The sequence below is a fragment of the Panthera tigris genome, chromosome B1, assembly GCF_018350195.1.
Source record: "Panthera tigris isolate Pti1 chromosome B1, P.tigris_Pti1_mat1.1, whole genome shotgun sequence".
In the NCBI taxonomy this organism is placed as follows: domain Eukaryota; kingdom Metazoa; phylum Chordata; class Mammalia; order Carnivora; family Felidae; genus Panthera; species Panthera tigris.
The window spans coordinates 83,933,626-83,952,001 of NC_056663.1; the positions used below are offsets into that span (position 1 = coordinate 83,933,626).

The 18,376-nt window shown below is 37.8% G+C and overlaps 1 protein-coding gene across 10 annotated transcripts in view; it reads left to right on the forward strand.

The window, feature by feature from the left end:
• The window catches only part of INPP4B (inositol polyphosphate-4-phosphatase type II B), a 753,803-nt gene that overhangs the window by 661,190 nt on the left and 74,237 nt on the right, over positions 1-18,376 (forward strand). For all 10 annotated transcript variants that reach the window (XM_042983845.1, XM_007091777.3, XM_042983843.1 and 7 more), the window contains 4 exons: positions 7,839-8,011; positions 8,857-8,980; positions 10,099-10,216; positions 15,053-15,193. In XM_042983845.1, the coding sequence (XP_042839779.1) occupies positions 7,839-8,011; positions 8,857-8,980; positions 10,099-10,216; positions 15,053-15,193 (556 nt within the window). The remainder of the gene's footprint in view (positions 1-7,838; positions 8,012-8,856; positions 8,981-10,098; positions 10,217-15,052; positions 15,194-18,376) is intronic.

Below are 18,376 nucleotides of genomic sequence, written 5' to 3' on the forward strand. Positions count from 1 at the left end.
TATAGTAATTGTCAACACATAAATGGTACTTAAAACCATGGAACTGAAAAATGTCAACAAAGGGTTGAGTGTTCAGAGGAAAGGAAGCTAATGTGCAGATTACCCTGGGGATGTTCCCATGTGAATGGGTCAAAAAGAAGTGGATGAACCAGCAACAGAGTGGGATAAGGAATGGCCAGTAAGGTGGGAGGATACCAGGAGAGTATGATATCCTGATATCCTGGGTGAGAAACCCCAGGAGGGAGTTTTCAGCATGCCTAATGCTGCCAAAGGTCAAGTGGAATGAGGACTAAGTGACTTTGGATTCATCAGCATAGAAGTCACTGGTGACAGTGATGACAATTCACTAGAGTGGATAAGGAGTAAATGCAAGTGGAGTGGTTAAAAGGAAGAGAAAGAAAAGGAACTGGAGACAGCATGTATAGACAACTTTTTGAGAAGTGTCATCATGAAAGGAAGAAGAGAAAGAGGGTGGAAGCTGTAGAAGGAAGTAGGGTCAAGACGGGGTTGTTTTTTTAAAGATGGGAACACAACGGCATGTGTATGTGCTGATGGGAATCTCTAGTAACAAAGGAAATATTGATGATGTAGGGGAAAGGGGAGAGAATTTCTTGAGTGATACTTCTAAGTAAGGGATAGGAGATGAGATCTGGTGTACAGATAGAGGAGCTGGTTGGTCTTAGCTGGGGAACAAACAGTTCATCCTCAGAAATAAGAGAGAAGGAAGAGCATAAGCAACAAATGTTAGTAGCAGGCAGACATTGGGTGACATATAAAAATTACTTTATGATTGTATTAATTTTTTAAAATCGTAGCTAACATCTTGGGGTTTCTTAGTATGTGCTGGAAACTTAAAAATATTGCCTGTATTATTTAATTCTTGTAACATGCATAGGAATAATTCTACATATTTAATAAATGAAAAAGTAGAAAGGTGAATTACTTGTCACTATCAAGCCCAGTCCAGTGGCTGAGCCTGGCTTCCGTCCCCAGTGGTCTCAGTTGAGAGCCTGCTCTCCTGACCACTATGCTTCACTGCTTCTATTCTTTCCAGGAAAAAGCATTAGTGATATTGAGAGATAACTTTTTGAAAATCAATCCTGTAGATATCCCTTAAAGCTTTACAATGGAATGGTACCTTAGGCAGAAATTAAGAATTACCGCATATTCAAAAATTGCACATACTTAAAATTACTTAAATTTATCATAAATCTGGTGATGCTCACATCCAAAACAAAACTGAGATAGATAAAGACTCATATTTCCCATGTGGGAACCTTGGGGCATATGATTATTGAATGGAATGGCTTGAGAGTAGTATTGTTTGCATTATGTTTGGTTACTTGCCTACTTTCTCTGCACTTATGAGTTAAATCTATTTACATGAGACTTTGTTACTTTGTAAAGGAATTTTTAAAAATGGTGCACTATATTCCAATGGCTTTGGAGTTTACTAGAAAGCTCCTACAGTACCTGGTTCACTTCAGGATAGAAATGCCTCTCCTTTTCCCTTCTCTGGATCATTCTTCAGTCAACTCAATATCTACTCCTTTTTTCTCAGTCTTAGATACTACACAAAATTTAAATTACAGGAGCTATCTGGTGCAGATGTATTGGTGACTTCAGGTTGCTCAGTAATCTATGACCTATACAGCTTATTCTGAAATGTTCAGCATATTTGTAGGCCAGAGTCCTGAGGTTACAGGTGTTTTTAAGGCCAAAAGGCAAAATAAGCCCAATGGATATGAGACTCTTCCAGGCTCATCACAACCCCCAATTCAAAACTTTCGTGCTACAACAAATACAGAGCTTGTTTGATTAATGGATTTAGGTCCTGGAAACTGTCTTAGCAGAATTTACTTAAGGCTTTCAACTCTGTGCTACAAAATGAGAAATTTAACCAGGATATCGGTTGATGCATTTCCTTCGCTATTTTTCTAAGAGCAAGATTGGAGAGTTTTATGACACTGTGTTCTCAGGCTGGCAGGATTTAAACAAACAAAGTTCCCTTGACACAAGAAAAGGTTGCCTTTGTTCCTCTAGCAGCTTGTTTCAAGTTGAGCAGTACACTCATTTCTAATACATCTGGAAGGTGCCAAGATCAGTCGCTTCCCTTGGATCATAGTTCAGTGGACACTATGATGATCACGTTTTAAGATTCGTGTCTGTCCTTTGTGTGAATCCCCCTGGGGCCGTTAGACTGCTCAGAAGACATAGACTGCTCTCTGTGCAACTTTTCCCCCAGGGTTACCATAAACCCTGTTTCCATTTGCCCTGCCTGATACCCATTATTTCTAGATTTGGTCTTACTTCTTAGCTTTTGGCTCTCTGCTCACATACTCTGTACCTTCCTGTTTCCCTCCCCACCCCTACTTACCTCTCTCCTATCCCAGCTATGATGACTGCCCACTAAGCTTTTTATTGTTTTTCCCTTCCTCCCATGGCTTCAGGCTCAACATTTATTTCCACTGTACTCTTGCCTTGTCCAAGTCTGTCAGGAATGTCAGCCCCTCCTCTCCTCCCTTCCAATCCCCGCATGGCAACTTCAATCAGTTTATGGCATCTGTCTATGGGACTTGACATCCTCAAACCATTCACTTCTCCCAGACTGTTCCTACAAAGCTTTGCTTTATGAGTGTTCCATTCAGCTTCCCTGAACTCCTTCCGTACAAGACTTCCTTCAAATGTTCAGCAAATAACACAACCATGAATGAATATGATCTCCCCAAAGATGAACTGCATTGCCTCTAAACTCTTAATTCTTCTAAACTTGTTTTGTCACGGTCCCAATTTTTATAGCACTTATCCAATCCCTTATATGGTAGATAATACTTTGCACCGCTTACTTTTCCTTGTAGGGGTCATGAGTTATAAGTGTCACCCATAGGACCTCACATCCAAAAGGTTCTACCTGTCTAACAAATGACTGTGTTTCTCATGATGGCAGTTGAAGAAAGGAGGGAAAGTGATAAAAGGAAGGCAGGTTAGCATTTGTTAAAGTGATATAAATACAGATTGATTTTTTGGTTCCTGGACCAAGAGATAGATGATAAAGATGGACAAGGGCTTAGGAAGGCTCAGGGCACATTCTGAGTGGCTGAGGAAGGCATTCTAGGCAACCAGGCCTTAGCGGGTGCTTTTCTTCTCCGGATTATTCAGCCATTATCTGATTGGGCTATATCCTGGGGTATGTCCAGATATTTGGAGGCTTCATGTGGGCTGGTGTCCAGGATCTATTACCAACATTGGCCCCATGTATTATACAAAGGAGTTTAGCTATAAAGTGTCTGGAGGGGAAGCCTTTGGTTGACCCCTCCAAGCTATGATGTTCCCATTGTAGCATTGTGCCTGAAAGAAGGCCTTCACTCAGAGGAGCACATAGGTAGCTATATCTGGGGTGAGGTAGGACACAGGTCCATCAAAAGCCATAAAGACTCTGAGCAGAGATTGTGAAGTCTCCCACTCTCACCTCCAACTACAAACCCATTGTGGATCCTGTGCTCCCTGAGTTTGAGCATAGTATAAAAGCCCTGTTGGCTAGGAGTTTGGTCTCTGTTCTCACAACCTTGGGGATTTTATCACCCTCCTTAGAGGCTATTCTAATTGCTTAGCTTCACAGTTCATCATCTTCTTAACTGAGGTGAATCCTAAAAGCTGGGATCATTTCTTCTCTTATCTCTTTGCATAAAGTTTAATGGGCATACAATCTTTTAGCTTTTCTTTTCCTCTATGTCTGAAAAGTTGTGATAACAAAAATAACAATGGCAACAAGCTTGTGTGAAGTTAATTATTTTAAATGAGCAAAGAAAACCAAGTACCTGAGAAGAAAATGACTCAGAAATTGGAAAGAAAGCATTATGCTCTGCTACAGTTGGTAGCTATTTGGCTCTTTTATTTTCCTCCTGAGTAACATAAGAGCCATTGAGCTCAGAGGACGTGAACATCCTGTACAGGAAATAGATGGCGTATGGAGGAGGTGAGGGGGGCACCTCGCAGTCGTTCTTTGAATCCTTCACTGAGCGTCACTTGAATATGTTATAGAAGCAAGGAAAGGGCTGGAAAACAGGCTCTGCTTGGATGGCTTCCAGCACACTTCACAAAGCTCAGGAAAAGCTCGGCTAAGCCACATGCATTTTATGTTTTCCTGAGGAAAGACTCTGCTTGTTGGTCACAGGGTTAAGGAGTTTCAGCAAGTTTTTATAGAGACACTAAAACATTCTCTTTATATTTTCCTCTGTCACTGAAAGGAGCCCAGGGGATAGAATCGAGGATGTGGGCACTTAAGTGCCTGCTGAGCCGGTTAGCTCCCAGAGAGGAGTTGGTGCCGTGACTATAGAGTGGTGAGCCCCTAGCTTCCTAGCTTCTTGGGTGTATCGTGTGTGTGTGTGTGTGTGTGTGTGTGTGTGTGTGTGTGTGTGTGTTGTGTTGTGTTGTATAAAATCTTAGTTGAAATTTGAAGAAATTAAACTCAGAAAAGTGGATTGTGCATTTCAGGACTTCTGATTTTGACTAGATAGTGCAGAATGAACATCATCTTCATCTCTGACAGAACATGGCTTTCTCATGAGAACAAAGTGAGCACCATGCAAATTGTGAAGTAAGGAGAGGCAGGAAGGTGAGGGGAAGTGACAGTGATCTGAAGACGGTCAAGACCTGTAGCTTCTTCCTTTTCCCAAAAATATTTTCGAAGAGAAAACTAAAGCATTTGCTGTTCCTTTGTGAAAATGATTTGGAATGCTCATTGGAGCAAAAAGGCCATTTGTGAACTGACTCCAGCCTTTCTTTCGCCTGTCATACACCATTGTGTTTATTTGAGAACCTGAGATTTACGGTGAGTGAATATTAACAGGGACCAAAACCTTTAGTCATTGCAATTTGCATTTGCCAGTGCAGTTTTTCCTTTATCTGGTGAACTTAAATTGTTTCTTTTCCAGAAAACAAAATAGAATTTTAGCTTTCTCATTCATGCTTTTCTATTGGAAACTGGCTACTGTAATCTTTAAAACATGCTACCTTCCTCACAAACTTGCATTTTTCTTATTTATAATTAATGTTTTATTATACTGTCATTTTCTTTAAATTTTAGCTAAAAACGTATATATAATTATAGTAAATGGAGACTATTGTTAACATGCTCCTAGGTTTAGAATATCAGTGTATTTTTTTCCATGTTTTCAGTTTAATTCTATTAAGACTAGAAATCAGACTCCCTTTTGTTAGTATATGATTGCAATTTATGAGTAAGAATCAACTGGTTAAGTAAGTGTGAGGATAGGTTCAGAAGCGAGAAAGGAAATGATGAAGAAATTTGCAAAGAAAGATCTTCAAGAAAAACAAAGAACTATATTTAAATTTTAGCTGTCACTTAATGTCTTTCAAGAGAAGTAAGTGTATACCCTTAAGTTAATTTTCCATTTTCTAATGAGGAAGAGCATATCACACCCTTGACCAAGTCATTGACCACTTGGCACAAGATAGTATGATACAAGGTGCCTAAACCAATACGCACACTATGTATAAAGCAGTATAAATCAGGGGCTTGAATGGAATAGTGACACAGTAGTTCTGCTTCAGCCTAATAAGGCAGCGCCACCTACTGCACACAAGCTTTATTTTGTGTTTGAGATTCTTCAGTAGAAGCTGATCTCTAGGACTTAAGCACAAAACAAAATCATTTTGCCACCTGTTATCTTTTAAGATGGAAATCTACATCGGTTTATTGAAATATTTGTCTTCCTAGTGTATATATGTATGTTATCAGTCTAAACATTCGTATTGAGAATAATAAGAGGGCGGGAGAGAATGGGAGATAAAGAATGTAAATATAAAAAAATAGGACTAAGGAGCATCCCTTTTTGATATCTACTGATGTATCTTTTATTCTGAAAATAAGTCTGATGCCCATTCACACGCCCTTTTACATGTAATAATGACATAAAAATCACTATTAGCCAATGCTTTTTTAAAATGAACCATTGTTCGTATTTCACCCAAGGCTGCCCACAGGTGAGTCCTTCATTAAATGATTACAGATTTAATAAGCCTTCGTTGGATTTCCCTTCTCTAGTGTTTTTTTATTCCTATCATAACACTTAATTCTACAATATTTTTGAATAATAACTCATAATGTTCCTAATGTATTTTGCATTATAGCTTCACATAAGCATTTACATTAAGTATTAACAAGAGCACAGCTTTTTATTAAGTGGAGGTCACTAATTATTCTTTCAAGCATTTTAGTTTATTTCATCTAGTTTATTACAACACAACATAAAATAACTGACAGTAGATATGGTACAATGGTGATTACGATTCTTTTTATCATTCCCTGTAACTCTTCCAAGGTCTTAACTGGTTATTGACCACTTACATCATTCACGGTGAAGTTTACACTTTTTTGCTAAGAAGATCATAGCAATTCAGATCCTGATTTATAATGAATTTTTCAGCATATATACATTTCTATTAGATATCATTGTCATGCTACTATTTATTTATATGTTAATGGAATGTCATGCAATCTGGAATGTATAGTGTTTGACATTTATCAGGGCCTTGATTTCCAAATAAACTAAAATATAATATAACTCATTTCTATATCATGTGCCAATGTCATACTTATAGAATTGAAACATGTTTGGTATCTAGACATACAAAAAGCACAGTTGGTTTCAGTTTCGTATCCTGATTTGAAAAAAACCTATTTGAATTGTCAAAAACTTGATTTTTTCATTCTTGTCTATATCTTTAAAAACGTTTGGCCTATTTATTATAACTATACTCAGTCAATTAAAACGATTGAATTTTAGATTCTATGCTAGGCTCAGTGATTAAAATATAAGTTCCTTACTGTCAGTGAGCTCCCTTTCTTGTAGAGCAAACAGTGCGTGGATAATTCTAGAACATTAAAAACAAGGAACTGTGGGAATAAAAAAAAGGAATTAATCTCTACCCAAACTTCAGTAAATGGGGAGGGGGGGATCCATACTTCCTAGAAGACAAAAATCCTAAATTAAGTCTGCAGAGAAGATAAAGTATTTATCAGGGAGACAGGTAGAGGGAGTGTGTTCCAGGACTGGAGTTAGGATTTGCACACACACTAAAATGAAAGAGCATGGCAGGTTTGGGAAAATTGGGAACATTGTTCAGTTCACCTGGGACTCACGGCTGCGAGTGAGGATGTTCTGAGAGGTGAGACTGGACAAGTAGCAGAGATCAGATAATGCAGGGTCTTTTATGCTTTTGGACTTTATTCTGAATTCTTTAGTGTTTTTAAAATGTTTAAAGTAGGCAGTGAGGGAGTGAGGGATGGGATGGAATTGAAACTGATTAGAAAGTCCCCTCCAGTGACACTGTTGAAAAGCGTTCAAATAGGATGTGATCAGAGGGAGAGGGAAGTGACTGATCCAGAGAAGATTGAGAAATGATGAAGGCAGAGGGCAAGGGGTAAGTGAATGTCTGGTGGGTTATTACAGTGGTAGAACTATTCAATGTCCCAACAAATGTGAAAACTATAGAAGAAGAAGTCCAGGAAAATTTGGTTCCAGCATAGAAAGAGTCTGATGGCCTCATCCACTAGGATCCAGGCAGTACAGACTGGAGGTGAGTAGGGTGGAGAGGAGTTATACTGTAAATATATTCAATACACCCAGCAGAGAGATCCAACATGTGGCTTGTTATTGACATCTGGATTTCAGAGGAGAGATTTGTATCAGAGTTCTTCTAATCATTGTGAATCCTTAATGATATGTGTAACTTGACTGTAGAATAGTAAATTGGTTCTATTCTCCAAGACCTTCACCTATCCTGCTGTTCTTACACCCCCTTCCTCCCCACAGAGGACTGGTATGAACAATTGTATCCCCTCATCCTTACCCTGAAGGACTGCATGGGAGAAGTGGTGAACCGAGCCAAGCAGTCCTTGACATTCGTGCTCCTTCAGGAACTTGCATACAGCTTGCCCCAGTGCTTGATGCTGACTCTAAGAAGGGACATCGTCTTCAGCCAAGCGGTAGATGCCTCTTTTTGTTGTGAGCACAGTGCAATGCTGGGTGGCTAAATGTTATCCTTGGTGACAGAAGAGGTCTTCTTTTGGTAGTTTCATTTTTAAAGAGATTCTTTACTTAAATTTTTGGTATGAGGTTTTCTTGTTCATAATAAACACGAACTGAATGGAAACAGCTTATGAGATCTTAAGTATTTATTTCTGCAAAGAGAAGGCCAAGTCTCTGAATTGTACATTCTGTTTCATGGCGCAGACAGTCCGTGAAGAACAGGTTGCCCATCCTGTCATGGTATTACTCCCTGGGGTCTCCACACAGTACAGGCTGGAAGGAAAGGGGTGGCTGCCTTCCACAGCAGGTGGCAGCTGGGGCTGGCAAAAGGGATCTGTTTGCAACCTCCCTTTTATTTATACAGCTCCCTAAGGAATCCCAGGACAAGGCCTCATAATGATCTTTTTGTTTGGTTTGCTTATAAAATAAGTTTGCAGGGAAGTAATGCTTAAAGGCAGGGTTTGGCAGGACCACTTTCTTTGCCTACCCCCAGCCCTATCTCATGACACCAAGGCTGGTCTCCATCACAGTAGCTGTCCTGGGGGTCTTTCTTCTCCCTTCCGCCTCCACACCTACAACTGAGTTTTATAGACATACATATGGAGGAAAGGAGACAGAAGCCTCTCTTTCTAAACATTCCAGGCAAAGGGAATATTTTAACCCAACTGTCCATGTCTTCCACTATTTCATGGATGTTTCACATACTTGAAAATTTTTAATTAAATCTGTGATGCCTCAAAAATCTTAAATATTTTTCAATTAAAGTTTGCTGACCCAAATGTCTTCAATGACTTTTTTTTAGCTTGCTGGATTGGTTTGTGGTTTTATCATCAAATTACATACAAGTTTGCATGACCCTGGCTTCCTGCAGCAGCTTCACACAGTGGGGTTGATAGTGCAATATGAAGGACTGCTAAGTACATACAGTGAGTATTGCTTTGGTACATGTTAAAATCGTATTCTTATTCATAAGGATAGTTGATCCATAGATTCTGCAGTAAAACTTAAAAATGAGAAATAAACATTTATGACATCAGGCATTACAGAAATAATGTAACTTTCTGTTCTGTGCATTCATTCACCTTGTAACTGTACTCTTACCCTCATTATGTTTTGAAAATGGAATTATAGATTATTTCATAGTGGAGTCCTGAACAACCATCTGGCTTTTTTAATATAAAAGGCTCTTTGCCAACAGAGTTTCAAGGACTGGATTTTTAAAGTCCCAACTCTCTAATGTCTGGAACTGCACTATTCAATACATAGCCTGGTGTGGCTATTGAGCACTTGAAACGTGTCTAGTCCAAATCAATATGTACTAGACAGGCACACCAGATTTCCAAGACTAGTAAAAACTAGTTTTATATTAATAATTAATAATTTTATATTGATTTATAACTAAATGATACATTGGGTATATTGGGTTAGAGTAAAATATATTATTAATATTAATTTCACCTTTGTAAATCTTACTCTTTTAAAAACGTGACCCCCAGGAAATTTAAAATTATATATGTGGCCTGCATTATATTTGAATTGGATAGTGTTGATCTGGACTCTAACTCAATTTCCTCCTTCTTAGGCTTTCTTTGTTAGTGTGCTGAGAAATAAAACTAGTGTGAGCCTGGGTCAGTAGTCTAAAATTCAAACATCTCTATTATTTCTAGAAAAATCAAATATCAAGTCTAAAATTCAAACATCTCTATTATTTCTAGAAAAATCAAATATCAGTCCTGCCAATGGAAAGAGATCTGCATGATCCTCTGTTTCATAAAGGAGTTAAAACTTTCCGATAGCCTTCCACCAAATGTACACATTCTTCTTTCCCTCAAAGGGTACTTGGACTGCTGGAGTCCACTGAAATGGTTTTTATTTCACTGGTGAAAGCCTTCAGCCTCTGAGGAAAAGTGTTTAGAATAAATTCACTGCACTCAGAAACTCATTCACTAAAATGCTAGAACAAATCCCAGCAGGGAGGTGTAATACCAAATGACATTTTCTTCAAATAGTATATTTGTAACAGTGCTCCTTCTCCCTTGTGTAGGTGATGAAATCGGAATGCTAGAGGACATGGCTGTTGGCATTTCAGATTTGAAGAAAGTTGCATTTAAAATAATTGAAGCCAAGTCCAATGATGTCTTGCCAGTTATAACAGGAAGGCGGTAAGTGGTGCCTATTTCCTTGAGACCAAGCTTTGTTAGATATTTGTGTTAACTCCTGACAAAGGAGCCAAGGAGAATTAAGGTTTGGTTGGGAAACTTTTCTCTTGTTCTTTTTTCCTTTTTTGTGCAAAATAAGTTCGGGGATGTAAGAGGGGAAGATCTTGAAAAACTCTCAGAAGTCTCATGAATGTTTATTAATTGTCCGGTAGTGAGGTGAGCCTGGAAGTGTCCCTCCAGGAAATATGAGGAATTCAAAAGAATAGCAGGCATCAGAAGGGCATTTTCTCTTTATTGCTATCTATTCCAAAGCTCTAGATGTTTTTACTTTTGCTGGAATCATTTGGTTAATAGCATCATAATTCCTAAAATGACTTTTTATTAAATTCTGTTAAAAGCAGCAACATTTTAGAAAGGATATATTTCTGTGTCATGGCGCATATACCGCCATTTTTCTTAATTATTTTTGACGATTCACTCACAGACTCAAATTTCTGAGAATGGTTTTAAATAAATAGCTTTGAAGGTCAGTGTATGATGGGCAAAATATCAGAAATAGTTAAGAAAAATGATGATGTGTGGAATAGACCTCCAACAGAAGAATTATATCCTTTGGTAAGTCATTTCAGTTGGGGTCCACCAGATTGTAACCATTTGGAAATTAGCACTTTTACATGCTGCATGAGGATATTTGAAATTTGAAACATTCTTAGATCACAAGGAAAAATATGAACATACTAAAGAGAAGGCCCTTTTCATACTGGAGAGAGATGGAGAAGAAAGTAGGTAGAAAAGTTCAAACTAAACTTGCTTTCTTGGGGCACCTGGGTGGCTCAGTCAGTTAAGCACCTTACTCTTGATCCGAGCTCAGGTCATGATCTCATGGTTCTTAAGTTCAAGCCCTGCATCGGGCTCTGCACTGATAGTGTGGAGCCTGCTTGAGATTCTGCCTCTCCTTCTCTCTTCCCCTGCCCACTTGTGTGTGCTCTCTATTTCTCTCTCAAAATAAGTAAACATAAAAAAAAGTTAACTAACCTTGCTTTCTTGTCTATAGTCAATATATAATAGTTATTTTAAACTTTGTATGAAGGATGCTCAGAGATACGTGATTGAATGAAAGGTGACTATTGTTCATACACACATCTGGAAAACAGTACCACTCTATATTACTATGGAGATTATTATCAAAAGTGGGAAACTGATACTTCTATCACAATTAATATGGAAAGCTTACCAGGCCATTTGGTATAGGCAGAGTATAGACGCTTTTTCTGAGGGAATGTGCAGGCTGTGCCTAAATTCAAAAGTTACAAAACAGATGTCAGTGGAACTCTTAGAACAGCAAAGTGAGCAACTTGGCAAATCCTCTCTCCTAACATCAGCACTGCAATTGGACAGAATTGTCTAAAACGACCATCTTGAGACTAAGGAAATAAATGTGCACACAAACTCAGAAATACTTATTGATGAAAAACTAGTGGACATTGGTCAAGACCATTGGTGTCTGTTGGCTCTCTTGCCTGGAGTTGCTCCCATCCAAGCCAGCTGGGCAGCTGGGTCAGCACAGTTTTACTGCGGTGACACAATCCGAGAAGACCAGTGGTTTCACTACTACAGGGGGCTGACTTTATCTGGACTGGAGAGCAGAAAAAAGCACACTCCTGAAAAGTGGTTGGAAGCAGTGGTGACACACATAACGATGTCATTCACAATAACGTCAAAAAATAATTACGTTGCACCAAATTTAACAAAGTACTCTAAGAATTGTATACAGAACACACAAAATCGTGCTTAGAGAAATTAATAAGACCCAATAAACAGAAAAGACAGTCCGTGTTCCCAGATTAGGATACTCAGTATTGTTTCAATGGCAATTCTCCACAAATTGATCTATAGATTCAGTCCAATTGCTGTCTAAATCCCAGTAGTCTTTTGTTCAGAAATTGGCAAGCTAAACCTAAAATTTGTATGGAAATGCAAAGGAACCAAATTCCAAAAACGATTTTGCAAAAGAAGGACAAAAGAAGACTTACACTTTCTGATTTCAAGACTTAATATGAAACCACAATAATCAAGACTTTGTGGTACTGGAATAAGTATACACATCTAGATCAATGGAACAGAATTTAGAGCCCAGATGTAAACTGTTCAGTTGATTTTTGACAAAAGTGCCAAAGCCATTCAATGGAGAATGGAGGGTCTTTTCAAAAAATGTGCTGTGACAATTGGTTATCCATATGCAGAAAAAATAATTTAGAACCCAATTTACGTCACACAAAAGTTATCTCATAATGGATCATAGGTCTAAATGTAGGAGCTAAAACTATTTGTAAAACTATTTGAGAAAATATTTCTAAGTTGGGTTAGGAAGAGTTCTTAGATAGGACCCCAAATTGTAGATTCATAAAATAAACAATTTGATAGATAGAATTTAATCAAAATTATAAACTTTTAAGGATCAAAAATATCACTAAGTAAATGAAAAGACAAGCCACAGATTGGGAGACAATATATACAAATCATATATCTGATAAAAGACTTGCATCCAGAATGTATAAAGATTCTTACAACTCAATAATTATGAGAAAAAATCCTAATTTAAAAATGGGCAAACAGTTTGAATAGATTTTTTGCCAGGTAAGATATGTGAGTGGTTTATATGCATATGGAAACATATTCAATATCATTAGTCATTAGGAGAATGCAAATTAAAGCCCCAAGTGGATACCGCTTCACTCATAGTGGAAACCATCATAATAAAAAATCAGACAATGACAAGTGTTCACAAGGATGTGAGAAACCTGGAACCCTCATACATTGCTGATGGGCATATAAAGTTGTGCTGCCACTTTGGAAACAGTTTGGCAGTTTCTTAAAAAGTTGAACCTAAAATTACTATATGACTTTTAGGTATATACCAAAGAGAAAATGAAACCATATGTCCACACAACAGCTAATGCATGAATGTTGATAGCAGCATTATTCACAATAGTCCAAATCATGAAGTAATCCAAGTATCCATCAACTTGTGAGTACATAGACAAAATGTGGTATATCTATACAATAGAATGCTATAAAAAGGAATAAAAAGGAATAATCTACTGATACGTGCTACGACATAATAACTTCAAAGTCATTATGCTAAATGAAAATGCTAGACACAAAAGACTATATATTACATAATTCTGTTTATATGAAATATGTAAAAAAGTAAAATCTGCATAGACAGGAAATAGATCAGTGGTTTCCTGGGGCCGACAGTGGGATTGGGGTTTGAATGCAAATGGTCATTTGCATTCAAGGGAGGGATTTGTTTAAGGTGATGGAAATGTTCTGAAACTGGATTATAGTCAGGACTGCACAACTCTATAAATTTGCTAAAACTCTGAACTCTGCACTTACAATGCATGAGTTTATGTTAGTTATATTTGATTCAAGCTGACAAAAAGTTACCATAAAATACTATATAATGTTTCACCTTCAGTGCACCTTTACACATGGACTCACTCATTAATACTTCTCATATTCTGAAATAAATAAACATCAGCCCTCTGTTAGCCAGGCTATTGTAAAGGGCACTGAGAGCATTTTTAAAAAGAAAAATAGGGGCGCCTGGGTGGCTCAGTCGGTTAAGCGTCCGACTTCGGCTCAGGTCATGATCTCACTGTCCGTGAGTTCAAGCCCCGCGTCGGGCTCTGTGCTGGCAGCTCAGAGCCTGGAGCCTGTTTCAGATTCTGTGTCTCCCTCTCTCTCTCTGACCCTCCCCCGTTCATGCTCTGTCTCCCTCTGTCTCAAAAATAAATAAACATTAAAAAAAATTAAAAAAAAATTAAAAAAAAAAAAAAAGAAAAAGAATGTGGCCATTCATCTACAGCTAGTGCTAACATCCCTGCTTGCCAGATTGGGGGTATGTCCTGGTTGTCTGGTTTGAAGCTCAGGTAAGAAGCAAGTCTCAGAGTCAATCATCCAGAGTATGTGTCAGTATTGTTCTATTTTAGAAAACTAAAAATATCCTCATAAAGAGACTCACTAATTGTCCTGTGCTTCTTTTCCCAATACATGTATTGCGATCCCAGCACTATATATAGTTCCAGAAACACATGGATTTTCATAAACTCTGAACAAAACTCTCTATATTTTAATACTCAATTCACACTGCATCAGAAGATGTCAAGTTTAAAAATGCACAAGCAGCTATTCTTGTTGACCATATTCTGTGAATCCTAATTTAAATTTTCCACACCAAACAGTAGGGGTAATTTTTAATGGAAATTTCCAGTGAAAAACCACTCCTGTGATGTGCTAATGTTGCAAAACTGATCAGGAACCCCCAAAGGTTACATCTTAAATAATGAAACAGTTACATTCCCATCAAGCCATCCCAAGGAGGGAGGTTCATCAATAATAATAATAATCAAGCCATGCTAAGTAATGCCTTAAGTGATTGGGCTTATTAGTTTCACTATATTGAAAAATCCATCATTAAATTACTTTCCTTATTCTTGAGACTGACTGGGTTTTAAAAATAATTAAATCAAGAAGATAAATATTGAGTCTCTTATGCGCATGGCCCTGGTGTACAAATGAACTAAACATTCTTCCTTTCCTAAAGGATCTCAAACTAATGGAGAAAAATAAAAAATGAAAATAACTCTTTATGCCAAGTAATTTAATAGTGAAGTGAATGAAATGATTGTTGAATGAATTAATAACGGAAAATAAGCAGATAGCAGCCAGAAACCTAAATCAGCTCTATGTTCCAACTGTTTTATTGTTTCTTTCCAATAAAACTGAATGAAATGAACAATGCTCCTTCTCTTTGCCCTCCGCTTTCTTTAGTGAACATTATGTGGTAGAGGTGAAGCTTCCAGCGAGAATGTTTGAGGCCCTGCCCCTGCAGATTAAAGAAGGGCAATTGCTTCATGTGCATCCAGTACTTTTTAATGTTGGAATCAATGAACAACAAACTCTTGCTGAGAGGTAAGCTTCAAGTGTAAGATCAGTACTACACATGTTTTTTAATTGTTATGGGTATGCTGAACAATTCCATACGCTTCTGTGCACAGAACACAGAACTCAGAAAGACTCATGGCAAACGTTCTCCCTTTTTATCACTACCAAGTTATTTGAGATAGCAAGGGCAAATATTCACATTTAAGGATCCCTGGCCCACATTAAATTTAAATGTGGCAAAGGAATGAGGAAAATATTGATGCCAATACCAAATTATTTACAGGGATTAACTTTCTTCATGTTTCCAAGTACAGTGTGTGTATCCAATTTGAGAAGTTTTATGTTTGGGGGGTTGGGGGTGCCTGGGTGGCTCAGTCGATTGAGCATATGACTTCGACTCAGGTCATGATCTCACGGCTTGTGAGTTCGAGCCCCATGTGAGGCTCTGTGCTGACAGCTCAGAGCCTGGAGCCTACTTCAGAATTTGTGTCTCCCTCTTTCTCTGCCTCTCCCACACTCACACTCTTTCTCATTCTCCTTCAAAAATAAGCATTTAAAAAAAAAGTTTTTGTGTTTGGGGTGCCTGGGTGGCTCCTTGGTTAGACGACCAGCTCTTGATTTGGAATCAGGTCATGATCTCACGGGTTTGTGTGATTGAGCCCTGTGTTGAGCTCCTGCACTGACAATGCAGAGTCTGCTTGGGATTCTCTCTGTCTCTCTCTCTCTCTGCCCTTGTCCTCCTTGCATACTCTGTCTCTCCAAATAAATAAATAAATAAATAAATAAATAAATAAATAAATATTTTTAAAAAAAAAAGAAATTTTATGTTCATATGTATTTCAACAATGTAAACTCAGCTAATTTTGTCAAACTTCTCTGGACCTGAAACACAGTCTATTATTCCCTTCTGTTTTGTTTACTAAAATAGCTGTTATTGGGCAAGGTTAGCACATCTTTTCATAATAAATTGCTTAGTCAAACAACAGATGATTATACATAGTGCCATGAGTTAGTGTCAAAAACATTTTTGTGAGAAAGCATAGGAATTACTTTTGCATATTACATGATTCACATGTAGAGATTATTGAAAATGTGGATATGAGTTAAAGTTCATAGAACACATTTTTAAAAGATTTTAGAGAAATATGTCACCATCTTGGCTATGAGGCCTGGCTGGAGAGGTTCCCCTACAGGCAGAACTTCTGGAAAATTTGATAGTCTTTCATATTTAAAATGCTTTCTTATCCATAATTCACTCTCCAAATGGCTCCTTCCCCCATAGGTATCAGTTTAAAAGTCCCTAGCATATTCTTGGCCATGACTTGATATGTAAGTGTTAAACCTTTCCAATGTCTTTTACTAAATTAAAAATGCCACTGCATTTATAGTACTCCTGAATTTTTCAATGATAGTCAAGGTGCCAGTTTTTATCTATTATTTTCCAATGATTTTTCCTTCTCTCCCTCTTATCCAAAAGATATTTCCTGAACAGCATAGGTTTTCATAATTCTCACTTGTCAGTTACAAAATTAGGTGGCAGCTTTGTATTTCATGTTTAATTTCAAACTGTACAGAAGCCATTAATCTCTTTTCTTATACTATGCATAAATCAGAATATATTTGTATTCACTGTGCTGTACAAGTTTTCTTTGATAATTGAGCACTTTTGCAAATAAGTACCTGAAGTCAGATTATATTCCAGTCATTGGTATATATGTGCCTCACAGCAAGTTCAGTGGTTGAGATGAATGATATTTATGAACGTAAATTACACAATTTGGGTGGGAAAAATAAAACAGCACTCTAAATTAATTATCTCTTTTGGTACACTAAACTACAGAGTGTTTGCGGTTTGAATTAGTAAGTTAAGACCTGTGAATGTCATCTTGAGAGATGTGGAAGTCCCATGTACAGACTTTCAAGGAATAGTGAGCATTGTATTTTCAAGCCCTCTACATTCGGTTAATTTGCATCATTTATGTCACCGTGACTATCTCAGTTGTTAGTTACTTTATTTTAAAAAGCCCCTTACCTTCTTTGTGGCACCCATGTGGCTCAGTTGGTTAAGCATCCAACTTTGGCTCAGGTCATGATCTCATGGTTCGTGAGTTCGAGCTCCACATCAGGCTGTGTGCTGACAGCTTACAGCCTGGACCCTGCTTTGGATTCTGTGTTTCCCTCTTTCTCTGTCCCTCCCCCACTTGTGCTCGCTCTTGCTCGCTCTCTCTCTCCCTCTCTCTCAAAAATAAATAAACATCAAAAAATAAAATGTCCCTTCCCTTTCTTCTCTCTTATCGATCTTGCATATTTTATGTGCGTGTGCACACACGTGCACCATGCACACATACACTTTTTTCATATCTGGAAGCTGTAAAAACACATAAGACTTGAAAAGGAGACAAATGACAAAGTATAGAAAAACTTGAAGAGAAGCGGGAAGGCTGACACTTAGACATCAACCAATTACTAATTTAAGTCAATCACTCCATCTCTGTTCTCTGAGTCTTATTTCTCTGATTCTGAATTTTGAGCTTTACCAGGCAACATCTACAAGTTAGTCATGCTATGTAATCCAGGTTCAATACTTTACGAACTATTTACCCATTGCCAACTTGTATGTTATATGTATCCATTCTTAATTAAATAAGTACTAATTACTCTGGCCTACACAACAAAATCCTTCAGACTGGGCAGCTTACACAACAGAAATGTATATCTCATTTGTATATCTCATTTGTATATCAAAGGTATATCTCAAATGTATAGCCTCATTCCAGAGGCTGAGAATTCCAAGATCAAGGTTCTAGCCAACTTGGCTTCTGGTGAGAAGTCTCTCTAACTTTCTCTCTATGTGCTCCCTTGACCTCTTTTGTGTGCACAGAGAGAGACGGTGAGCTGACAGGTGTCTCTCTTTGCAAGGACACACCAATCCTATTAGATTAGGGCCCCCACCTCATTTGACTTTAATTACTTCCTTAGAATCTCCATTTCCAAACACAGCTACTGGGGTTTAGGGGCTTCAAAATATGATTTGGGGGGGGGGGGAAGACACAAACATTAAGTCCATAACAATAGTATTTATCCAGCAAGGATGATATTTTTTTAATACCAGTTGATTATAATGTATGAAAAAGTTAGAAGAGTGTATTTCAGTGTTTAAGAGAAGCTCTCCTATATATTTTCCTTCATCTATATTCTTATTCTCCAACT